The 26,013-nt window shown below is 43.2% G+C and overlaps 1 protein-coding gene across 5 annotated transcripts; it reads right to left on the bottom strand.

The window, feature by feature from the left end:
* Positions 1–1,143: 1,143 nt before the first annotated feature.
* Positions 1,144–25,600, bottom strand: LOC110521623 (vesicle-associated membrane protein 4). 5 transcript variants are annotated; one of them, XM_021599305.2, is made up of 9 exons: positions 25,352–25,600; positions 23,797–24,039; positions 21,827–21,931; positions 21,075–21,121; positions 20,883–20,933; positions 13,521–13,621; positions 3,962–4,041; positions 3,809–3,860; positions 1,144–3,694 (listed from the first exon to the last, which is right to left on the bottom strand). In XM_021599305.2, exons 2-9 carry the CDS (start codon positions 23,881–23,883, stop codon positions 3,669–3,671), a joined length of 549 nt encoding a protein of 182 aa, XP_021454980.1. In that variant the 5' UTR covers positions 23,884–24,039; positions 25,352–25,600; the 3' UTR covers positions 1,144–3,668. The 5 variants fall into 5 exon arrangements, with proteins under 5 accessions (XP_021454980.1, XP_021454982.1, XP_021454981.1 ...); XM_021599307.2 differs by having other exon boundaries at positions 23,881–24,039; XM_021599306.2 differs by having other exon boundaries at positions 23,797–23,986.
* Positions 25,601–26,013: the final 413 nt, after the last annotated feature.

Below are 26,013 nucleotides of genomic sequence, written 5' to 3'. Positions count from 1 at the left end.
TCTTGCATAGACCTTTCAGGGGGCAGGTACTCAAAATGAAAAAACAAACATACTATCTGCCTCTGTAGCAATTTTTTAGCATAGGCCTATTTATTTCTGCAACAACTCACTCATCACAAATTATAAGCAAGCATGTAAGTTACAGTGCCTCGAATTGGGAAAATAAGGTAGGCTATCAGCTGATAATTGATGTAAATATACTAGTTAGCTAGCTAGCTAAATCACAAATCGGTACAAAAATTATCTTCAATGTTAATAAATAATAAATTCACAATACAGCCTATATTCATAATCTTCTAACTCGTGTTATACTGCATGGCTGACTGGCTAGTGGCTTGTGTGAGCATTTTTAGTAGGCCTATATGGTGTTCAGCTGGAGTCCAGACTATGTTCCGTGCTTAATTTGTAAATCAGGAGGTGCAGGAACAAAAAGTGAGCGCGAAAGGGGAGTGGCCTGGGGAGCTCTGAGGTACCAGAACGCATTGCAAAAAAATATTTTAATGCTGAATAAAAATATAAAACGTAACGTGTAAAAGTTCCATATGCACAAAAAGCTTATTTCTCTCAAATTCAAATCAAATGTTATTTGTCACATGTGCCGAATACAACAGGTATTGTATTACCGTGAAATGCTTACTTACAAGCCCTTAACCAACAATAAAGTTCAAGAAATAGTTAATTTACTAAATTGTGCACAAATGTGTTCACATCCCTGTTAATGAGTATTTCTCCTTTGCCAAGATAATCAATCTATGTGACAGGTGTGGCATATCAAGAAGCTGATTAAACAGCATGATCATTACACAGGTACACCTTGTGCTGGGGACAATAAAAGGCCAGTTTTGTCACACAACACAATACCAGTCTCAAGTTTTGAGAGAGAGAGTACAATTGGCTTGCAGAGATGTTGCCAGAGAATTGAATGTTCATTTCTCTACCATAAGCAGCATCCAAAGTCATTTTAGAGAATTTAGTAGTATGTCCAACCGGCCTCACAACCGCAAACCACATGTAACCATGCCAGCCCAGAACCTCCACATGCGGCTTCTTCACCTGCAGTTAAGCGTCGTAACTGACTTCAGCGGGTAAATGCTCACCTTCGATGGCCGCTGGCATGCTGGAGAAATGTGCTCTTCACAGATTAATACAGTTTTCATCTGTACCGGGCAGATGGCAAACAGCGTGTATGGCGTCGTATGGGCGAGCGGTTTGTGGATGTCAACGTTGTGAACAGAGTGCCCCATTACTTGGCTCGTCGTGCTGTAGCGATTCCTTGTGGTGGGCCGGACGCCTGTAGGCTGACTCGGTCGTCAGTTGAACGGTGTTTCCTCCGACACATTAGTGCAGCTGGCTACCGGGCTAAGCGGGCAGGTGTTAAGACGCGCGGTTTGGCGGGTCATGTTTCAGGGGATGCATGACTCGACCTTTGCCTCTCCCGAACCCTTTGGGGAGTTGCAGCAATGAGATACGTTTGTAATCATGACAATTGGGGAGAAAAAGGGGGGAATAAAACAAAATGGATACAAACATTTAAAAAGGTATCTGTGACCAACAGATGCATATCTATATTCCCGGTCATGTGAAATCCATAGATTAGGGCCTAATTAATTTATTTCAATTGACTGATTTCCTTACGTGAACAATGAACTTAAATTTCTGCACGTTGAATTTATATTTTTGTTCAGTGTAATAAAGCATTGCATGCATATCATCGCATTTGCGTAGTGGAATAGAGCAGTAAAGGCGGGAGAAATTGCGCCTTGTGTAAACGCATTTCATGCAATTCTACGTCATTTTACATGACTGCAGACTTTGGCAGAATCTTTTTAAGTACCGCAAAAATGATCGAAATGACAGTCTACTTTGACACTGAAATCATTAAAAACGTATTGAATCCATTAATAGCCTAGGCCTAGGTGTGTGGAGAGACACATATTGTACAATGAGGAAATGAGTCTTAAAAAAGCTTTCCAGTTTCACTGACTTACCCAATGAGAAATAATGCACAGCTCACTAGTCCAATGGCTGATGCGCTCATGCCAAAAGCCTATCTCTAACCTGTAAACAATGGTCACTTGATCGCCTTTTTGGAAGTTGCTCAAATATTTTGGTATCCTACAGCAGACAGATTCATCTTCTCTTTTCAGCAGGAGCCATTTGCTATCCAACCTGTGTTTTCCTGCGACTGTATTTTAAATATTGCGAAAGGCCTGTTTTGTCTGCATGCTATTTACTGGCAGATTTGCAGCACATTCCTGGCTGTAGCCTATACCTTGTTATTACAGCTAGGCCATTACATGTTTTATTTATTGATCCTCTGTGGCTATATTATAGGCCTACTCCTGGTGTAGTAGACTATTCGGAATTATTTCATTTCTTTCTGAACAGACGGCTGGAATTCTATAACTCTGGCACATTCATTTCAATTTATATGGGATGCTGCTGCAGCACCTTCCGAAGTCGATGATTTTATAAGGAAATAAGCAAACCAGAGCGAACAATCAGCCAACCAGACTGAACATGTCTGATTTAAATCAAGTGTTAATCAAATGTTATGCTGCTGTGGTGTGGCAGTACTGGTGACCCGCATCACAAGCCGTGCATGTTTGGATACCGAGGGCACGCAATCTCAATACAGGGCAGACTAGGAAAATCACACACGCGCACACAGAATAAACAAGTGGTACCAGACGCCTCCAGCATTTGCAGTGGAATGACAGTGTCTGTCCCTTAGCTCCTCAGGGGTAATGGGAATAGCAGCAGACATTCATAAGCTTCACGTTAACCTTCCAACAGAACTCAATATCACAGAAACTGTAAAATTCAACCATCTGGAGAGAGACAGCTAGCATAGTGTTACTAACAGGAAATGAGATCAGCAGTGGCCAAGCAGTAACACATGTCAGTAGGACACACGTTGTCCCAATACTACACAGTGGCTTCCTCTCACTGGCTTGAACCAGTCCCGCTAGTGTCAGATCAAACTGGGTGAAGAAAAGGAAAGAAGGAAAGGAGACAAGTAGAGGAGGCCACTGTAGTGTATTAAGATTTAGCCATTGCCTCATTTTCAGTTTTGGCTTGAAAGCATTCTAAACATGTGAGATGGGAGGTGGTAGGGGTTCCACTCTTAATCTCCAAATATTTTGGTGTGCTACAAGTCCTGTATAACCGGTTGCTGCTGATGGACTGACTGGAGCAGACAGATTGATTCTAATGATAGTGAGACTTTCAGTCAGTCTGACTACATGATATGAAACTTAACCTTAATGACTAGATGATATGTATTATGTACTGAATGGAGTTCTCCTTAAGTTTGATTAGGTGTCTGAGACACAGGCAGCAGCTCAAATTACACCCTATTCCCTAAATAAGATATAATTTGGGACGCAAACCCAACCCTTACGTAACACCAACTTAATGCTTCCTGTGTCACCCTTGGCCCTGGCTCACAGAGTAGGATGAAGTGGTCCCTAGTAGACACTGATCTTAGGTCAGTTTTGTGTTTTCCATCCGAACGGTAAAGGTTAGCATTGGGAGAGGGTGAGCTGATCCTAGATCTGTGGTTATGGGCAGATGGTGCCCCCTAGCTGGTGTGGAGGACTTTGTGCAGGAGAATGGGAGGAAGAGGAGGAGGATTGAGAGAGATTCTTCCTCATCCTGGTGAAACACTAGCGATACCGCAAGATCACCGGAACTGAGAGAGAGAGAGAGAGAGAGAGAGAAAGATGTGTGTTTAGTGCTACGAGTTGAATCCGTGTGGTTATATTCTTGACCAATACAATAACGTGTTGTTCAGGCTGATACTCACTGATGATGATAAGTAGCAGAACGACCACCACCAGAGCTATGATGGCCTTCATCTGAAGAAGACAGATACAAGCATTACACAAGCAATACAAGGATACAGACACTGATGCACACACACACACACACACACACACACACACACACGTTGACTCACCTTCATGTCTCTCCACCACATCCTCCTGTGCAGCTGTTTGGCTCGGCTGCTGAAGGCTGACGCGTTGTCTGATAGGCTCTCTGGAAGGTCATGTGACCACAGGACACACAGATGAAGGGAGATAAGATGAGAAGAGAGAGGGGATGTGGGGGACAGACAGGGAAGAGGGGGACAGGGAGACACAGAAGGTTACGTGTAAACAACATGTGATAGGAGCTGTCTGTGTGTTGTATTCTCCTTTTCTATGACTTAACGGCGGTTTATACTTGGTCTAACGACTTGTCTGTAGACAAATAGAATGCGACAAGTGTTGCTGGTCAAAAAGGACATTTAATTTATATTCCGGTGGAAAGTCTAGACTGTTGGTTTCTTTGTTGCACAGACAAACAAGTAAATGTCTCTGCAACTGTCGTAATATCCATTGTCGTGGTTACTGGGCTGCTACAGCAACAAGACCAAATCCATCTGTGACAAGAAGGTGCAGGAGTTCTCAGAATGACCTACTTTTATATCGTCACACTAACAGTCGTAAGCTATTTTCAGTAAGCTCGCCATCATTACCTTGTAAATAATGTTGTTGTGGTGGGTTTATTTTCCTGTAACAATGAATAAAAAGTAGCTAAGGTTTAAACGTGGTCAGCTATACTCTGGTCATTATTTGAACAAGCTAGCAACTAACCAAAACATTGTTTAGAAAGTTGCTTTCAGTTGCCTGACTCGCAAGGTTGACATTTACTAAATGCATTTTTAAACAGATGGTTTTATTGGTAATCAGATAGAGAAATGATGCTATTTGGAACACAGTTTGATGTCAGATGACAATAGAATGTTCATGAGGTCACTGCGACAACTGTATACAGACATTTTGACAACAAGTGAAAAACAAAGTCAAACAGCATTGGACTAAACATCAATGTTACTGTAACCTTTGACAGAGCACAAGTGGCTGATCATTTCAACCTTGTTGACCAACTCTCAGAATGCTCTGGCAACTTTGGAAACCATCATATTGAAATCTATTATTCAGCCAAGGGCATCTCCGAAGGACAGTTTGCATTTTCCCAGGTTTCAACTTCAGATGTATCAAAGATGCTTAAAGAGCTAGACAAACAAACAGAAATCCACAGGACTGGATAACATCCCAGCTAGATTCCTGAGCGATGCCGCTGATCGTATCAGACCTTACGTAAAAAACATCAACGTTTCCATTCAACATGGAAAGGTACCACGAAAGTTGAAACATGCAAAAGTTGTTCCTTTGTACAAAAAAGGAAGCGAAGTTGAACAAGGGAACTACCAACCAGTGTCAACCCTGACTGTGTTGTCAAAGGTTTTAGAAAAAGCGCTCCATGAACAGATCATAAAGTACATGGATGACCAAGACATTTCATAATGACCTTCAGTCCGGTTGAAGACAATCCTATTCTACCGACACTTGTTTACGATAATTTCTTGCTTGATAAAGTGACACGGGCAACTTCTGTGGTATGGTCATGCTTGAACTACAAAAAGCATTTGGTACTGTGAAGCATGGTATTTTGTTGTACAAACTGAAAGCAATTGGTTTTTGCACCATCTCCTTATTATGGGTAAAGTCATACCTAACAGATAGGGTCCAAAGGGTAGATATGGGCGGGACACGGTCTGATGCTAAAGAGATAAAATACGGTGTCCCCCAGGGGAGTATTTTGTTCGTTTTTTTGCTCTACATCAAAGACCTGGATTCTGCCTGTTCATGCTCTCTGTTCCTGTATGTGCATGATTCTGCCCTCCTGGTTTCACATAAGAATAAGAAGACCATTGAAAAGACTTTAAGCAGCGAACTGACTAAAGTCAGTAAGTGGTTATCTGAAAACAAACACTCTGCATTTAGGCAAGACATAATTTATCCTGTTTGGTTCCAAACACAAAGTGAGAAACTCTTCCAACTTCTCTGTCAAGTGTAATAGTGTAGTGGTGAAGGAAAAAAATGCTCTGTTACATACTTGTTATGTGAACTAGACCAACACATGACAGATAAACTCAGGAGCCAGTGTTGCCAATATCAGACCGCTGTGCTATAGGAGCATAGCTGGAAAAAGTTATTTCCTTAACATTGGTGCTGAGGAATGGAATGGTGTACCAAACCATAAAAAATTCATCCCTACACTAAAAAAAATTAAGATAAACCTTAAGAAATGGTTTATGGGCTAAATGCTTTAACACTGCACAGGCTTAAAGAACTGTTTTCATTTCAATGAATGTTACATGCTAAAATATTGTATTCCTTTTACGGATTTTTCCCTACTGATGAGATGTATTTGAGATTTTTCCCTACTGATGAGATGTATTTGAGATTTTTCCCTACTGATGAGATGTATTTGAGATTTTTCCCTACTGATGAGATGTATTTGAGATTTTTCCCTACTGATGAGATGTATTTGAGATTTTTCCCTACTGATGAGATGTATTTGAGATTTTTCCCTACTGATGAGATGTATTTGAGATTTTTCCCTACTGATGAGATGTATTTGAGATGTTTCCCTACTGATGAGATGTATTTGAGATGTTTCCCTACTGATGAGATGTATTTGAGATGTTTCCCTACTGATGAGATGTATTTGAGATGTTTCCCTACTGATGAGATGTATTTGAGATTTTTCCCTACTGATGAGATGTATTTGAGATTTTTCCCTACTGATGAGATGTATTTGAGATTTTTCCCTACTGATGAGATGTATTTGAGATTTTTTTTCATTTTATAATCTGCAGTATATTTTGTTTTCATGGATTTTCTGGAACACCACAATGGAAATATGTTTTTAAACTTTTGTGTGTCATCCTCAAAGATTTAATGGCATTGTACTGTATCCACGTGTGGTTGTATTGTTTTAAAATGGACAAATAAATCAAATAAACTCAAACCTCACTCACTCAGATTCAAAACAAACTTTGGTATGACAGGGGCAACCTAATGTTGCCAAAGCAAAACCCTAAACACAAACTCGTTCCTTCTGCCTCTCCATGTCCTTATATATAAGTTTTATTTAATATCTCTCTTTCTATTTGGAGTCAGACAGTTGTTTGACATTATGTGTGTTGGCAGGGACATGAAAGCTGCTAAGCTGAGCGTGCAGAGATCTCCTGTTCTCGTGGCGAACCACTCTCCTCTAATGCAAGAAAGGCATTTCACTGTACTTGTGCACGTGACAATAAAAACTTGATGTCATGTGACGGACAAATCTGGGTTTGACGAATGCCAGGAGCAACCTACCAGCCCCAATAGTGCAAACTGTAAAGTTTGGTGGAGGAGGAATAATGGTCTGGTGCTGTTTTTCATGGTTTGGTTAGGCCCCTTAGTTAAAGTGAAGGGAAATCTTAATGCAGCAAACAGTGAAATTCTAGACAATTCTGTGCTTCCAACTTGGTGGCAACAGTTTGGGGAAGGCCCTTTCCTATTTCAGCATGACAACTCCCCCATGCACAAAGCAAGGTCCATACAGAAATGTTTTTTTTCGAGATCGGTGTGGATGAACCTGACTGGCCTGCACAGAGCCCTGACCTCAACCCCAACAAACACCTTTGGGATGAATTTGAAAGCCGACTGCGAGTCAAGCCTAATCACCCAACATTAATGCCCGAACTCAGTAATGCTCGTGGCTGAATGGAAGAAAGTCCCTGGAGCAATGTTCCAACATCTAGTAGAAAGACTGTTATAATAATCAAATGAAATTGTATGTCACATGCGCCGAATACAACCATGAAAAGCTTACTTACAAGCCCTTAACCAACAATGCAGTTTTAAGAAAAATAAGAGTTAAGAAAATATTTAGTAAATAAACTAAAGTAAGAAAAATGAACAATAATGTGGCTATATACAGGGGGTACCAGTTCCGAGTCAATGTGCGGGGGGTACAGGTTAGGTCTTGGACCTCCTCCCTATAGGCCATCTCATTGTTGTCAGTGATCACTGTTGTGCCGTCGGCAAACTTAATGATTGTGTTTGAGTCGTGCTTGGCCACACAGTTGTAGGTGAACAGGGAGTACAGGAGGGGACAAAGCACGCACCCTTGAGGGGCCCCCGTGTTGAGGATCAGCGTGGCAGATGTGTTGTTGCCTACCCTTACCACCTGGGGTCAGGAATTCCAGCATCCAGTTGCAGAGGGAGGTGTTTAGTCCCAGGATCCTTAGCTTAGTGACAAGCTTTGAGGGCACTATGGGGTTGAACGCTGAGCTGTAGTCAATGAACAGCATTCTCACATAGGTGTTCCTTTTGTCCAGGTGGGGAAGGGCAGTGTGGAGTGCAATAGAGATTGCATCATCTGTGGATCTGTTGGGATGGTATGGGTAGATCTGTTGAAATGGAGTGGGTATAGGGTTTCTGGGATGATGGTGTTGATGTGAGCCATGACCAGCCTTTCAAAGCATCATGGCTACAGACGTGAGTTCTACGGGTAGTCATTTAGGCAGGTTACCTTGGCATTCTTGGGCACAAGTTTCTCTGCTTGAAACATGTAGGCATTACAGACTGATGGAGAGGTTGAAAATGTCAGTGAAGACACTTGCCAGTTTGTCAACGCATGCTCTGAGTACACTTCCTGGTAATCTGTCTGGCCCTGCGGCCTTGTGACCTGTTTAACCCTTGTGCTGTCTTAAAAGGTCAAAAATGATATGGTTAACAGCGGAAAACCTCCTAAATTATATTTTTTCAACTTGAAATGTTATGACTTTACCTAGTGACTCCACCGTGAGAAAAAGTGAAACATCCATGAAAGCTGTTCACCACCAGGGTACAAAGATTGTCTTAAGAGTCATTTTTGACTCGGCAGTTATAAAATCATTCAAACAAACAAACCACACAAACAAACACACACACACACACACACACACACACACACACACAGATTATATGTACTACTGATTGAACAGACAAAATAAACAACATTTCAGACAAAATAAACATTTCTTGAAAGCATTGTTTACTAATGGACAATGCGGTCAGAGGCTATAAAGGTGCTGCACGATAGTTCTCTCTTTGCTGAAGCCATGAGTGCATGTTTCAGTGCCCAATAGGTCTGACTTTTTCAGATGTCCAGGAGGAACAAGAGCACAATGATTTAGAAGAGGAGGAGGTATCTGAAGAAGAAGACGGGGAAGAATACAACTCAGAGCAGGATGCATCATCTTTTTTTTCCCTCTTTTTTTTTTCCCCCTTTTTTTCCCCAACTTCATGGTATCCAATTGTTGTAGTAGCTACTTTCTTGTCTCATCGCTACAACTCCCGTAAGGGCTCGGGAGAGACGAAGGTTGAAAGTCATGCGTCCTCCGATACACAACCCAACCTAGCCGCACTGCTTCTTAACACAGCGCGCATCCAACCCGGAGGCCAGCCGCACCAATGTGTCAGAGGAAACACCGTGCACCTAGGCAACCTTGGTTAGCGTGTACTGCGCCCGGCCCGCCACAGGAGTCGCTGGTGCGCGATGAGACAAGGACATCCCTACCGACCAAGCCCTCCCTAACCCGGACGACGCTAGGCCAATTGTGCCTCGCCCCATGGACCTCCCGGTCGCGGCCGGTTACGACAGAGCCTGGGCACGAACCCAGAGTCTCTGATGGCACAGCTGGAGCTGCAGTACAGCGCCCTTAATCACTGCGCCACCCGGGAGGCGGGATGCATCGTCTTCAGATGAAGAAATCCCCCCAAGCTGAAAGAGAGACATTTTTGTCAAAGAACAGCAAATAACATGGTCCTTGTCACCATATAACAACCAGGCCAGGATAGCAGCACAACATGTTATAAGGATGACCCCAAGGCCCACAAGACATGCAGTTGCCCATGCCCAGGACATCGCCTCAACATTCTACATGTTCATCAACCAGCCATCAAAAAAATAATTCTGGAGATGACAGATTTGGAGGGTTTCCGTAAATTTGGAAACAACTGGAAAAGGATGGATGAGATTGACCTGCGTGCCTACATAGGACTGCTAATCTTAGCGGGTGTATATAGGTCCCGAGACGAGGGTACATGTAGTCTCAGATGCAGAGAGGGGAAGGGTGATTTTCCATGCCACAGATGTCACACTTTCTCAAGAATGCTACGATTTGATAGCCTTGAGTCAAGACCTGCAAGACGTGTGAGACAAACTGGCGGCCATAAGAGAGGTCTGGGAGACGTCTGCCGTAACTCTACAACCCTGGGCCTGAAGTAACAGTAGATGAGCAACTGGCTCCATTCAGGGGTACATTCAGGGGTACATTTTTATTTTCATATCTGTAATGTAAGTGATTTTCACAGTTCATTTTATTATGTATTGCTGTAAGATCATTGATTTATGGGACTGTTTTCTGTGACACTGATCCTAATTACTGATAGTAATCTCTTTTGTCAAAAGGTCGCTGTCCTTTCCAGAAGTATATGCCCAGCAAGCCAGCAAAGTATGGCATCAAGATATGGGTGGCCTGTGATGCACAATCCAGCTACGCTTGGAAGATGCAAGTCTACACCGGGAAACCGACCAGTGGAGGCCCAGAGAAGAACCAGGGGATGCGGGTTGTGCTTGATGTGACAGATGGACTGGGGGGTCACAATGTCACATGTGACAATTTCTTTACCTCTTATGAACTCAGCCAGCAGCTCCTGAAGAGGAAGATCACCATGGTTAACAAGACAACCTGGACAAGGTGATTGGAACTTACAGCTGCAGGAGGATGAAAGCCCGCTGGCCCTGGTCATCTTCCATAATGTCATTGATGTGTCCTCAAACAATGCCTTCGTGACATGGAACAAGATCAACCCTACCTGGATGCCTGATAAGCAGAACAAGAGGAGGGTGTTCCTAGAGCAGCTGGGAAAGGCACTTGTAACCCCACACATTCGAAGAAGAAAGCGCCTCCCCAGCAAAGCAGCCTCTGCAGCGCTTGTGAAAGCTGTTCAAGGGGCTGAATCTTGTCTTAATCCACCTGAGGCTGCAGCTGGGGCAGGCAAGAGGAGGAGATGCCAATTCTGCACCCCCCCCCCCCAAAGAAGGACCGTAAACAAATACTATGTGCTGCACATGTGAGAAATACATCTGCAAAGTCCATGCACACACACTTGCATACTGTCCTACATGTGCTAATTAGAGTTGATTGATTTATGTTCTTCACGTTTTTGTTTTGTATCTATTATTTTATTTTATTCTTATTTATTGTTGTTGTTTATACAAGTTGTGGGTGGGGGAAATGGTTCAAAGAAAATGGGAGAAGACTAGTATTTTGTAGTTGAATTCCTCATTGTACAGTATATAAGAATATATCACTATGTTGCCAAAAAAGTACAAGACTTATTGTTTCCTTTTAATAAAATGCATTCTAAACCACGTTCTGCACATTTCTGCTACTTTTAGGCTATACAAGTGCTATCTCTTGCTATTTTTTTTTTACACCAATGCAGTGCCTTTAGCAATAATAACAATAAACCTCTACTTTAGTAAATTAAATATTTATGACAGGTGTGTTGTAATAAAAACGATTGGTGTCCACTGATTAAATGCAGTCTTTCTGCATTGTGAAGAGGGAAAACCCAGATATTCAAAGTTCGTGATGAATGACAGGTTGTTTCTTCATGTAAAATAGTTTTGGGGTTTAAAATTCAATTAAGCAGCTTTATTTTAGGGGTTTGGTGAAGGTGGGTCATTTTTTTACCCTTAACATTCTGTATATTCCCCTTGTGCTAAGACTACACAAGGGTTAAGGTCTTACGGAGAGCTGGATCACACAGTTGTCCGGAAACAACTGGTACTCTCATGTATGCTTAAATGTTGCTTGCCTCGAAGTGCGCATAGAAGTAATTTTGATTGTCTGGGAGGCTCCTGTCACTGGGCAGCTCACGGCTGGGCTTACCTTTGTAGTCCGTGATAGTTTGCAAGCCCTGCCACATCCGATGAGCGTCAGAAGCGGTGTAGTAGGATTCAATCTTAGTCCTGTATTGAAGCTTTGCCTGTTTGATGGTTCGTCGAAGGGCATAGCACGATTTCTTATAAGCGTCCGGGTTAGTGTCCCGCCCCTTGAAATGGTCAGCTCTACCGTTTAGATCAGTGTGGATTGTTGCCTGTAATCCATGGCTTCTGGTTGGGGTATGTACGCACGGTCACTGTGGGGACGCATCATCAGTGCACTTATTGATGAAGCTGGTGAATGATGTGGTGTATTCCTCAATGCCATCGGATGAACCCGGAACATATTCCAGTCTGTGCTAGCAAAACAATCCTGTAGTTTAGCATCTGTGTCATCTGACCACTACCACTTTAGTTTTTGCTTGTACGCCGGAATCAGAAGGATAGAATTATGGTCAGATTTGCCAAATGGAGGGCGAGGGAGAGCTTTGTACGCATCTCTGCGTTTGGAGTAGAGGTGGTCTAGAGTTTTTTTTCTCCTCTTGTTGCATGTGACATGCCGGTAGAAATGAGGTAAAACAGATTGAAGTTTTCCTGCTCAGTATTGTTCCGTTCCTCCAAACGTAAAAATTTCAAAGTTGCTCAAAATGTCAATTTTTGTTGTTGTATTTTTGACACCCCAGGTTGACTCCTCCTGCTCAGTTCTCCAAACGTCAAATTTAGAAGGTTAAGGATTAAGGTTTGGGATAGGATTAAACCCCCCCCAAAAAGACTAGCGTCCATCACTGGGATCGAACGCACAACCTTCTAATCCAGAGTCTTTAACACTAACAAAACCCAAGCCTACTTGACGCTAATAGCGCTCACTGTTGCTCCTATTGGCCGGTTTTGAAGGCATTTCCCAACGTCCTGGAAATTAGCGATCTGCCTCCTTAATGATCCAGCTGAAAAACAGCTCTAATAATAATCGCTATTACTACAGTACAGACTAGACTCCATTTACTTCCTTTATAGTTGCCACACCTGCCCATCTAAACCCTGCATCTGGTGTGTGTTCTGCATGCCATCGCCACATTTGGCTCCGATCCATGATAACCAGAGAAGAGCAGTCAGGAGTGAGAGTTAGCCTCATCTTATTCCCATTCCAGAGTGACTGAGTAGAATTCCCAGCGGGATATGAGCGCCTGTAGAGGGTGACTAATGGACCAGTCAGAATTCCAGGTCATGGAATTTCAGGAATGGTTTCTTCCTTGTACAAACTTCCGGCTGGGCACACTGAGGAATTTCCTTTCCTATCGGTTTATGTAAGACAGGAGTCTAGAGTGTTTTTATAATAGTCTCTAGAGATGGCGGTGTGTCAGAGTAAGTAAGTAGCCTATGTCCTGTTTCTGTAGCGTGAGGATATTTGATGTACAAGTACACCGCCAGGACAGGACGCAAGTCTATCACAGGGCTTTAACACCAATCTATCTTCTAATGCTGAATGCCAAGCAGAGATGCATTGGGTCCCATTTCTACTCCCATTTTTTTATTTTATTTAACCTTTATTTAACTAGGCAAGTCAGTTAAGAACAAATTCTTATTTACAATGACGTCCTAGGAACAGCCCAACCTTCCAATCTCAGGGTCGGACACTAACCACCAGGCCGCTTAGTTCTGCAGATATTAATATATAGATCTGAAAATGACTTGAGTCTCACCTGACTTGTCCTGCAGGTCCTCCAGTCGCTCTCCCCTGTCGATCACCTTGGAGATGTTCTCCTGCATCACATCGATGACCTCATCAACCTGCGACTGAACTCTGAGGGAGTGGAGAGAAGAAAAAAAACAAGTGAATGTCAACACACAAACAGAATGTGAACTCTGTTGAAGGTGGGGCAGTTCTTTGGCTGGTACTGCTGTTCTTATTGATACATTCACAAGCCCACACACAGAGCTATTTCAACTTAGTGCACACACACACACCCTATTCTCTGGACTGATACATGGTATCCAGCAGAGCAGGCAAGGACTAGTCTGATTTTTTGTTTGTCCTGAGTGTCCTGCCCAGGTAATCTCTCCATCACACCTGGCTGTAGTCCTAGCGTCCTCACCTGGCTGCCAACACCTGACTTTCTCCCACACACACACACCTGGACCACACCCCTCACCTGGGCCCAACTGAGCATGGCATGTCCTGACACAAACCTCACACAGACAACTGGCACAGACAGGAGGAGAAAGGGAGTGGGGGAGAGAGTCAAGTATTCTTCTGCAGTCACGTATGCAGTCACGTATTCTTCTCTGCCAGCGATTGGAACCAAGTGGCTCTGAAAACTTGTCTGCTCTAATAAAAACTTTTGCTCTCTTTTGGAAAAAAGTGAAAATCAAAAACCAGGTGGACAATTATTCATGATCCTTACATCACATATTAGACTATGTTACATAATACTAAGACAGTCTGTGGGCTGGGCTCTTTTTCTGAACTCTGCTGGGGTGTATGGGGAGCACGCACGCACACACACACACTCCATATCACAAGATAATTTGATGTACAATGTGTTATATGATATCATTGGGTAGAGTAACACTTTTCCTCTCGAGGAAATGTACTGTGTTTAAATAAACTCATTTTTTTGCTATGTCGTCTCACGGTCAACTGCGTTTATTTTCAGCTAACTTAACATCTGTAAATATTTGTATGAACATAAGATTCAACAACTGAGACATAAACTGAACAAGTTCCACAGACATGTGACTAACAGAAATGGAATAATGTGTCCCTGAACAAAGGGGGGGGTCAAAAGTAAATGTCTGTTGTGGCCACCAGCTGCATTAAGTACGGCAGTGCATCTCTTCCTCATGGACTGCACCAGATTTGCCAGTTCTTGCTGTGAGATGTTTCCCCACTCTTCCACCAAGGCACCTGCAAGTTCCCAGACATTTCTGGGGAGGATGGCCCTAGCCCTCCGGTCCAACAGGTCCCAGACGTGCTCAATGGGATTGAGATCCGGGTTCTTCGCTGGCCATGGCAGAACACTGACATTCCTGTCTTGCAAGAAATCACACAGAGTGAGCAGGTGGCATTGTTATGCTGGAGGGTCATGTCAGGATGAGCCTACAGGAAGGGTACCACATGAGGGAGGAGGATGTCTTCCCTGTAATGCACAGCGTTGAGATTGCCTGCAATAACAACAAGCTCAGTACGATGATGTTGTGACACACCGCCCCAGACCATGATGGACCCTCCACCTCCAAATTGACCCCGCTTCAGAGTACAGGCCTCGGTGTAACGCCTGTGGGATTTGATAAACCAGAATCCGACCATCACCCCTGGTGAGACAAAACCGCGACTCGTCAGCGAAGAGCACTTTTTGCCAGTCCTGTCTGGTCCAGCGACGGTGGGTTTGTGCCCATAGGCGACATTGTTGGCCTACAAGCCCTCAGTCCAGCCTCTCTCAGCCTATTGCAGACAATCTGAGCACTGATGGAGGGATTGTGCATTCCTGGTGTAACGCGAGCAGATGTTGTTGCCATCATGTACCTGTCCCGCAGGTGTGATATTCGGATGTACCGATCCTGTGTTGTTACACATGGTCTGTCACTGCAAAGACGATCAGCTGTCCGTCCTGTCTCCCTGTCTTAAGTGTCTCACAGTACAGACATTGCAATTTATTGCCCTGGCCACATCTGCAGTCATCATGCCTCCTTGCAGCATGCCTAAGGCACATTCACACAGATGAGCAGGGACCCTGGGCATCTTTCTTTTGGTGTTTTTCAGAATCAGTAGAAAGGCCTCTTTAGTGTCCTACGTTTTCATAACTGTCACCTTAATTGCCTACCGTCTGTAAGCTGTTAGTGTCTTAATGACCAAAAACACTCCAAAGTTTCCAAAACTGTTAAAATAGTGTCTGTGAGTATAACAGAACTGATTTGGCGAAAACCTGAGAAAAATCCATTCAGGAAGTAGGATTGTTTTATTTTTTAGGTTTTCTATTCAATGCCATTACAGTATCCATTGACTTAGGACTCAAATTTCAGTTCCTATGCCTTCCACTAGATGTTAAACAGTCTTTAGAAATAGTTTCAGGCTTGTATTCTGAAAAATGAGGGAGTAAGAGCAGTCGGAATGAGTGGACCCTGCCGTGTCACAGAGCTTTTTCATGCGCGCGAGAGTGCCTTTCTTGTTTACCTTTTATATTGACGACGTTATTGTCAGGTTTAAATATTATTGATTATTTAGGCTAAAAACAACCTGAGGATTGATTATTAACATCGTTTGAAATGTTTCTACAAACTTTATGGATACTATTTGGATTTTTTGTCTGCCTGTTGTGACTGTGTTTGAGCCTGTGGATTACTGAAGAAAACATGAACAAAACTGAGGTTTTTGGATATAAAGAGACTTTATTGAACAAAAGGAACATTTATTGAATAAATGAATGTCTGATTGCAACCATATGAAGATCAAAGGTAAGTGATTAATTCCATCTCTATTTCTGACTTGTGTAACTCTTCTACTTGGCTGGTTACTGTTTGTAATGATTTGTCTGCTGGGCTACGTTCTCAAATAATCGTAAGGTATGCGTCGCCATAAAGCATTTTTTAAATCTGACACCGTGGTTGGATTCACAAGAAGTTAATTTTTAAACCTATGTAAAATAGTTGTATCTTTTCTAAATTATTATAATGAGTATTTCTGCATTTGAATTTGGCGCTCTGCAATCTCACTGGATGTTAGCCAGGTATTAAAAATAAAAAAACAGAAATATGTTATTTACATAAGTATTCAGACCCTTTGCTATCAGACTCGAAATTGAGCTCAGGTGCATCCTGTTTCCATTGATCATCCTTGAGATGTTTCTACAACATAAATGGAAGGAGTTTGGAACCACCAAGGCTCTTCCTAGAGCTGGCCGCCCATCCAATCGGGGAAGAAGGGCCTTGGTCAGGGAGCTGACCAAGAACCTGATGGTCACTCTGACAGAGCTTCAGAGTTCCTCTGTGGAGATGGGAGAACCTACTAGAAGGACAACCATCTCTGTAACTCCACTAATCAGGCCTTTATGGTAGAATGGCCAGACGGAAGCCACTCCTCAGTAAAAAGACATATGACAGCCCACTTGGAGTTTGCCAATAGGCACCTAAAGGACTCTCAGACCATGAGAAACAAGATTATCTGGTCTGATGAAAACAAGATTGAAATCTTTGGCCTGAATGCCAAGAATCATGTCTGGAGGAAACCTGGCACCATCCCTACGCTGAAGAATGGTGGTGGCAGCATCATGCTGTGGGGATGTTTTTCAGCGGCAGGGACTGAGAGACTTGTCAGGATCGAGGAAAAGATGAACGGCGCAAAGTACCGAGAGATCTTTGATGAAAAGCTGCTCCAGAGCACTCAGGACCTCAGACTGGGGCAAAGGTTCACCTTCCAACAGGACAACGACCCAAAGCACACAGCCAAAACACAGGAGTGGCTTCGGGACAAGTTTCTGAATGTCCTTGAGTTGCCCAGCCAGAGCTCAGACTTGAACCCGATCAAACATCTCTGGGTAGCTCTGAAAATAGCTGTGCAGCGACACTCCTCATACATCCTGACAATCTACAGAGAAGATTGGGAGAAAATCCCAAAATACAGGTGTGCCAAGCTAGCAAGAAGAATTGAGGCTGTAAACAGTTCAAGATGAAGAAGTACATCCAGGAGATCTGCCAAATTAAGGTAGATTCTGACATATGGGAGATAAGAGATAAGGAAGAGGAAAGAGGCGAGGAAAAACGAAGAAGAGGGCAGCATGGAGAGTAAGCCAAAGCAGATGTGAGATAAAAAAATATATATATACAGTTGGGAAAAAAATATTTAGTAAGCCACCAATTGTGCAAGTTCTCCCACTTAAAAAGATGAGAGGCCTGTCATTTTCATCATAGGTACACTTCAACTATGACAGACAAAAGGAGGAGAAAAATCCAGAAAATCACATTGTAGGATTTTTAATAAATTTATTTGCAAATTATGGTGGAAAATACGTATTTGGTCACCTTCAAACAAGCAAGATTTCTGGCTCTCACAGACCTGTAACTTTTTCATTAAGAGGCTCCTCTGTCCTCCACTCGTTACCTGTATTAATGGCACCTGTTTGAACTTGTTATCAGTATTAAAGACACCTGTCCACAACCTCAAACAGTCACACTCCAAACTCCACTATGGCGAAGACCAAAGAGTTGTCAAAGGACACCAGAAACAAAATTGTAGACCTGCACCAGGCTGGGAAGACTGAATCTGCAATAGGTAAGCAGCTTGGTTTGAAGAAATCAACTGTGGGAGCAATTATTAGGAAATGGAAGACATACAAGACCACTGATAATCTCCCTCGATCTGGGGCTCCACGCAAGATCTCACCCCGTGGGGTCAAAATGATCACAAGAACGGTGAGCAAAAATCCCAGAACCACACGGGGGGACCTAGTGAATGACCTGCAGAGAGCTGGGACCAAAGTAACTAAGCCTACCATCAGTAACACACTACGCCGCCAGGGACTCAAATCCTGCAGTGTCCCCCTGCTTAAGCCAGTACATGTCCAGGCCCGTCTGAAGTTTGCTAGAGAGCATTTGGATGATCCAGAAGAAGATTGGGAGAATTTCATCTGACACCAAAATATAACTTTTTGGTAAAAACTCAACTCGTCATGTTTGGAGGACAAAGAATACTGAGTTGCATCCAAAGAACACCATGCCTACTGTGAAGCATGGGGGTGGAAACATCATGCTTTGGGGCTGTTTTTCTGCAAAGGGACCAAGACGACTGATCCGTGTAAAGGAAAGAATGAATGGAGCCATGTATCGTGAGATTTTGAGTCAGCAAGGGCATTGAAGATGAAACGCAGCTGGGTCTTTCAGCATGACAATGATCCCAAACACACCGCCCGGACAACAAAGGAGTGGCTTCGTAAGAAGCATTTCAAGGTCCTGGAGTGGCCTAGCCAGTCTCAACCCCATAGAAAATCTTTGGAGGGAGTTGAAAGTTCGTGTTGCCCAGCAACAGCCCCAAAACATCACTGCTCTAAAGGAGATCTGCATGGAGGAATGGGCCAAAATACCAGCAACAGTGTGTGAAAACCTTGTGAAGACTTACATAAAACGTTTGACCTCTGTCATTGCCAACAAAGGGTATATAACAAAGTATTGAGATAAGTATTTGGTCAACAACAAAAGTTTATTTTCCACCATAATTAGCAAATAAATTCATTAAAAATCCTACAATGTGATTTTCTGGATTTCTTTTTCTCATTTTGTCTGTCATAGTTGAAGTGTACCTATGATGAAAATTACAGGCCTCTCTCATCTTTTTAAGTGGGAGAACTTGCACAATTGGTGGCTGACTAAATACTTTTTTTGCCCCACTGTATACAGTACCAGTCAAACGTTGACACACCTACTCATTCCAGGGTTTTTATTTTTACTATTTTCTACATGTACTGTAGACTAATAGTGAAGACATCAAAAATATGAAATAACACATATGGAATTTATTTAGAATTCAAGGCATACTTAACCAGCATGGCTACCACAGCATTCTGCAGCGACACACCATCCCATCTGGTTTGTGCTTAGTGGGACTATAATTTATTTTTCAACAGGACAAGACTCAAAAAACACACCTCCAGGCTGTGTAAGGGCTATTTGACAAAGAAGGAGAGCGATGGTGCTGCATCAGATGACTTGGCCTCTACAATCACCCGATCTCAACCAAACAGATGGTTTGGGATGAGTTGGACCGCAGAGAGGAAAAACAGCCAACAAGTGCTCAGCATATGTGGAAACTCCTTCAAGACGGTTGGAAAAGCATTCCTCATGAAAATGGTTGAGAGAATGCCAAGAGTGTGCTAAGCTGTCATCAAAGCAAAGGGTGGCTACTTTGAAGAATCTAAAATATATTTAGATTTGTTTAACACTTTTTTGGTTAATACATGATTCCATGTGTTATTTGATAGTTTTGATGTCTTCACTATTATTCTTCAATGAGTAGATGTGTCCAAACTTTTGACTGGTACTGTGAAATGCAAAGATAGGTGAACAGGGAGTGGGTCCAAGTCAAGTAGAGTGTGAATGAAAAGAATAAGAAAAACAGAGAGGTGAATTAGTCTATTGATGATATAATTCATTGTTGTGATCATAAGTAGGCCTATTTGTATTATGTATTTTTTTTCCTTCAATTTAATAAAATGGAAAGTGCTCACTGCACAGTCTTGCCTGAGCTGTGCGTACCTTTGCCCATCTAATAATGAGGAGGACCACAATGGAAATAATTTGGTTGATTGTGATTTTTATCCTTGACCATTTTAATCTGTGTAGTGTTCTATTCATAAGGAAAACTCAATGTATTTTAAATTTGCCAAACTAACAAACTAATTAGGCTAATTCCTTCATTCAGGTGGAGACGAAACGTTGATTTGGAATGAGTGCTACCAACTTCAAGCTGAAGCCGTGTGAGCACTGCAGCCGGTGCATTGATCGCAGCCGCATGGAGAAACATAACGAGTTCTGTGCCAAGCCGTCTTCCAAGAGCTCCAGAAGAAGGGTCTTTGACTATACCAAGCAAGGGCACCAACCTGACCGGATACATCAAATAATCTGCGATACACCAAGGGACCTCTGTCTGTCTGGAAATTACCGCTCAAACAGACAGGCAGACAGGTAGAGATAGACATGACAGCGGAAGGGCTGTGATTGGAGAACAGACATGCAATCGATGTGCTGTGGGCATCGGTGGTGACTACTAGACCAACCGCTAGACCACCTGCTGCCCAAAAGACAAGGTCCACCTTGGAATCAGAGAGGGTCCAGTAAGAGGCAGTACTACTAGGAGGTATTGTATCCAGAACCATCAAAATCAACTGTGTTCAGCAGTTCCACAGAAACACATGTAGTTCTTTTCAATCAGATTTGTTAATGGTGCAGGAAATTCAATATAAAAAAAAGGGGAATTACGTCTTTCATTCATAATTTCTAATACGACTCAAGCCCCCCTCCCCAAAGATACACACGCACACACACACAAACACACGCAAACACACACACACACTTACTGTCTGATTTTGTCATTTCCGGCTCCAAATCTGGGTCCAGTTGGTCCCCTCCTGAAAGACAAGCATACAGAAAATCTGTTGGCTCCAGATACACAGCCTTACAGCCCAAAATGGGCTCTATTCGAAAGCAGAAATAGGCAGAAATAAGTAGTAATTTCAGACACAAACAATGTATGTGGGATTATTACTCACAGGAAGAAGTCCTCCTCTTCATCAGAGTCTTCCTCCAACAGGTTCCTCTGTGAGGGGGCAGAGGTCAAGGGTCAGACACATCTCTCCCATTAGGCCCCTCTCCCAGACCACTCCCAAACAGTCCTAGCAAAATTCTTGTTTGAGAAATTGCATTTCGCTAAGAAGCCATTTTGGTTTCTTTTTTATCAATTTAATTGAAAAATGTTACCCAGAAATGATTTGATACTGAGATAAAAAAAACAGCTGCAATGGACCTTTAATGATATAAATATATTTCTTGCTGCATATAAAGAGATCACCAGATAAGTGGGGGAATGTAATCCATATGATAAAGGCTTCAATCCTTTTTATCTGAGGAGTGGTTCAAAAGCCCTTTCTGCCTCTCCACTACCCATGTTCAACCCTCGCCATCTGACTGCGTGTCACTGCTCTGCTCTGCCCACTCCTGGATGTGGTCCCGGGAGCCAGGAGAGGACTGGGAGCTATTATCAGAGAAGAGGGTATGGCGAGGGGGGTGTGTGTCTGTTTCTCTTTGATCTTAGCTGAAGACAATAACAATGCTGAGACAGAGTAGGAATGGGTCCTCTCTGAACCTCAGAGAAGGGTTGCCGTCTCCCTGCAATGTCCCTCTTGCAAAATCTCTCTCCCCTTGTTTTTAATTCCGAGCTTAAATGAGTTTGCACTGGGGAAACAAATGTGTTTGTAAATAGAATAGAAACCATTGAACCTGACTCCCTCCACCAGTGTCTCACCCTCTCGCTGCGTATGGATCCAGTGACCTCTTCATCGTTGAGGTGTCGTTTAAACTTGGGAGGCATATTGGCGTCGTCAGGCTGCTCCTCCCGCTCTGGTTCCCTCTGTAGGACAGGAGGAGCAACACACCCGTTAGAGACCTCTCTCACACACACACACACACACACACACACACACAATACTGTCTGCTACAGTACAGCAGCAACCCTGGTCCTACTGGGGGGGGGGGGGGGTGCAGGCTTTAGCTCCAGCCAGCAATAACACATCCAATAATCAACCATAATAAGTAGAATCAGGTGTGCTGGGCTGGAAACAAAAGCCTGCAAACTGTTAGCGAGTCCTCCAGGTGACCACTGCTACTACAGTCATCATACATCGCCAGACAAATACCAAACATACACAGCACTCACTCAACACCAGCTTACTGTCCAGATGGTTATCACATCACAGATATAGTGTGGCATAGCTGGCCTGCCTGCTTGAGTCTTTACACACTTCTGAGTCCAACACAACCTCTAATGTTCAGAATAATGATCGAGTCTGGTTCCTCTCAATGTTCCCTGAGTCTTTACGCCACTGCTAAATCTATAAACGGAGTATGCCAAACATTAGGAATGCTGTTGACTCCAATGCTTCCCACAGATGTGTCAAGTTGTCTGGATGTCCTTTGGGTGGTGGACCATACTTTATACACACACACACAACTGTTGATCGTGAATGTTCTCGACACAAACCGGTGCGCCTGGCACCTACTACCATACCCAGTTCAAAGGCACTTACGTGTTTTGTCTTGCCCATTCACCCTCTGAACGGCACTCACAGACAATCCATCGCAATTGTCCCAAGGCTTAAAAATCCTTCTTTAACCTGTCTCCTCCCCTTCACCGACACTGATTGAAGTGGATTTAACAAGTAATATCAAGATTATAGCTTTCACCTGGATTCACCTGGTCAGTCTGTCATGGAAAGAGCAGCTGCTCTTAATGTTTTGTACACAGTGTTTCTGGAAAACACTGGTCATGTTACGTCAAATAAATATTTAAGTTTAACAGCAGACAGAGCAGTCAAAAAAGGAGTGGGGTTTGTGTGTGTGAGGCCTGCAGTCCTCACCATGTAAAGTGAGAGCAGAGAAGAACACTTCACCTAAATCTTCAAAACATATAGAACTCATTTAGAGTTTTAAAAAAAGCATATTCAGTAACAGAACCATTCCGGGTTTAAAACAATTTCCCCTAACCCTAGGCCTAGAGGGATTATTTCAGGCTTGCCAGGATGTGATGTAGGAGAGTTAGGCTTACTTATGAGTGGGTGTTGCTGTTGGACAGATTTTTAAACACTAAAATGTTCCATTTCAGCAGAGTGGCCTTAGTTGTTTTTCAGAGGTGCTCCTCTCTCCTGCCTGTTCCCTGTTAAGGGATGGTACGTGGGAGCAGTTTTATTGGGGAGCAAGGTTTGATTTAAAACTTCTTGCTGGCTATGCTGTGGAACCAAGCTCACTCAGGGGAGGGCTCCTGTGTCTGTTCTCTGCTGCCTGTACCTCTTCATTGAGTGTCTGACTCTCCTCCTTCCGTCTCCTCCCTGGTTCCTCCTCTCCGCTCTCCTCCCTAGGCCCTGTCTCTGAACCCTGGAGTAGAAAACATGCTGTTCCTCCAGCTAGCCTCAACCATTCCTGTTCCCAGATCAGTTGAATACATGGGTGTGCATCAAACCCAGCCCCAGGTCCATAAAACTCAACCCCTGCTTCTCAGTGGAACAAAGGCCTCCTGTGTAGCCTCTGAGTTGTACAACCAAACATCAAATTGTTCCACTGAAACTGAAGTCAAATGCATTTAGGCGAGGAGAGACAGCGCAAGGTAGAGTAAATACCTCCTTTACCCACTCCAAACCCATCGCCTTTTCATACTTTTATGCTGCACATGAATTGGGGACAAAGATTTGTTGAATTGAACTATGTCTAAACACATCCCACCTCTCCTGTCTTCACAGCTTCCACCCCAAGCCCTTCTCTCCTGCCCCAGCCCCTCCACCCAAGTTCCTCCAGTCCCTCTGGTACCATTGAATCCAGCTCAGACTCTGAAACTGTTGCTTTTCTCAGCGTCTCCTTCTGGCAGTGCAGTTGGAAAAGGGCCGTTCCGTGGCCAGGAGCGGAGTGGAACTTTCTGGTAAACAGAGAAGGAGATAGTGGCAGGGGACAGGGCTCTATCTCACGCAACTACAGAGAAAAGAGAGAGAGAGAGATGCACAGAAAGAAGAGAAAAGCCAAATCTAGCAGAGCTGAGTTGCATATATGTACATACGCAGCTTTGAAATAAGCACTTTAAAGGCACAATCTGTAACGTCAAGTTGTGGTAAGAAGTTTTGTTCATCCCAAAATCTATGAAGAAAAGAAGGATGGATGGGAAGAGAGATATGGAGAGGGGACTTTGTCCCAATGCCACATGGGACTGTGAAACTACAGATTGTGCATTTAAAAATCAAGTGAGGAAAAAGCAGTTATCAGCTGAGAAGGTGTAGCCTATTCCTAGTATCTAAATGGCAGAAGGTCATCAGCTATAAGGGGAATGATGAAATGACAGAGAGCCTCATTTCTGGTAAGAAAGTAAACAACCAGTTTAGGCAGCCATAATCAAAGGTTTATCTGAAGAAAGTAAAACTGATATTTCTGTTTGGCTGAGAGCTTAGTTCACACTTCACATAGCCTAGTGTATGATACAGGAGTTGGTTAAAACAGGTACAGACTAGCAATAATATATGCAAGACCTCGCCGACGTTCCTATATCAGCTGTACCTTGGACAACTAACTCACGTACATTTGTATTGACGAAATCCTTACAACATTTTGGCTTGTAAGGAAACTTTCCACGTTTAAGCGCTTTAGTTCAGTCTGTATACCAGAAAGCTGGTATGACAGCGACTTATTAGGGTATGCAAGGCCCTGCCCGGGGCATAGCTGAGCTGCAGTTTACCATGGTATTGGATGATTACAGTATTCAATGGATTAGCTAGCACTCTACATAAAATCCAGTTGACACACAGATACATCTCCTCTGATCTAAAGACATAACCAGTAACAATAATAATTTGACACCAATTAATCCTTTGACATCAACAACACTGATTGTGTAACAATAGCCAGCTAACGTTCGTTAGCTACAGTAGCTATCCTCAGCTATTCGTCATCAAGAATAGAGTGAGCTATATCATCTTGCAGTCACGCCACACAGCCAGCTAAATCTGAAATATCGAGAAAGCCAGACAGTCATTGTCTTCTGTGAATGGAAAATGTACGTCAGCTAGCAGAGCCGGTTTAGCTAGCCAGTTGGTTAATAATTGGCTAGCTAACACAATCAGGACTAGCTATTTGAATTCAACAAATACAATGTCATTATTTTAGTTGAGTATAGTCTAGATTGAGGCTGAAATGAATATGCAGACAGGCCGCTGGCCACTACGTACATTTCATAGCCACAGACAAAACACACAGCTGTAATGTTAGCTAGCCAGCAAGCTAATGCTAACGTTACCTGCTGTTTTCGTTGAATCCACTCTCGCTCTTGACACAGACGACCAAACAAGCTGTGTTTATAAATATAGGATCATAGCGTTCTGTTTAGCTTTCTAAAATAAATCAATGCATTTTCTTCCAGCTGAGGATGGTCGCTACAGAGATGCTCTCTCAATCCTTCCTGCTTTCTCTGATCAGCTGGAGAAGACCCTTAGCGCCTGCCCAGTCTCTCTCCCTGGTTTGTGGCAGTGTCAATCTGAAGATTGGCACAATCAAGTAAATTCAATTGGTGGAAGACTGAAATGCTGAAAAGGAAAATAGAGAGAAATGGCTATGATTGGGAACCTTCATAGGTGTAAGTGCTGTGGGGGTGACCATGGCTCAGACATGCCTACTGGTATTTCATTTTTATGCCATGTATTAGATGAGTTCTTCAGTTCAACCAGCATTTTCAAGGGTATCTGTCTAGTCCAGACCTACTACACTACTGTAACAGCCCTGAAATAGTATGTTCTGGTGTTTGTAAACATGGAAAATAATCAATGAAAGAATGAAGAGAATTTGTAGAATGGCACACCAGAGGCCCTGATGAGAGCAACAGATGACCCCGCGCCCAAGAGTGGCTCCAGAGCTGGAGCAAGGCGGATGAAGGAATGGAGATGGGTATGCTAGAGGAGGATG

This window comes from Oncorhynchus mykiss, chromosome 30 (genome assembly GCF_013265735.2).
Source record: "Oncorhynchus mykiss isolate Arlee chromosome 30, USDA_OmykA_1.1, whole genome shotgun sequence".
Classification (NCBI taxonomy): domain Eukaryota; kingdom Metazoa; phylum Chordata; class Actinopteri; order Salmoniformes; family Salmonidae; genus Oncorhynchus; species Oncorhynchus mykiss.
The sequence above is the reverse complement of the archived record's forward strand: the minus strand, read 5'-3'. Positions and strand labels throughout refer to the sequence as shown.

Bases quoted from the DNA above. Each gene is read 5' to 3' on its own strand.
- LOC110521623 (XM_021599305.2), bottom strand. From the start codon at position 23,883: ATGGTACCAGAGGGACTGGAGGAACTTGGGTGGAGGGGCTGGGGCAGG. The intron at 20,934-21,074 runs GTGAGTAATAAT...CTTGTCTTTCAG, and splicing joins GAAGAGGAGGACTTCTTCCT to GAGGGGACCAACTGGACCCA. The intron at 3,695-3,808 runs GTGAGTATCAGC...TCTCTCTCTCAG, and splicing joins TCTGCTACTTATCATCATCA to TTCCGGTGATCTTGCGGTAT.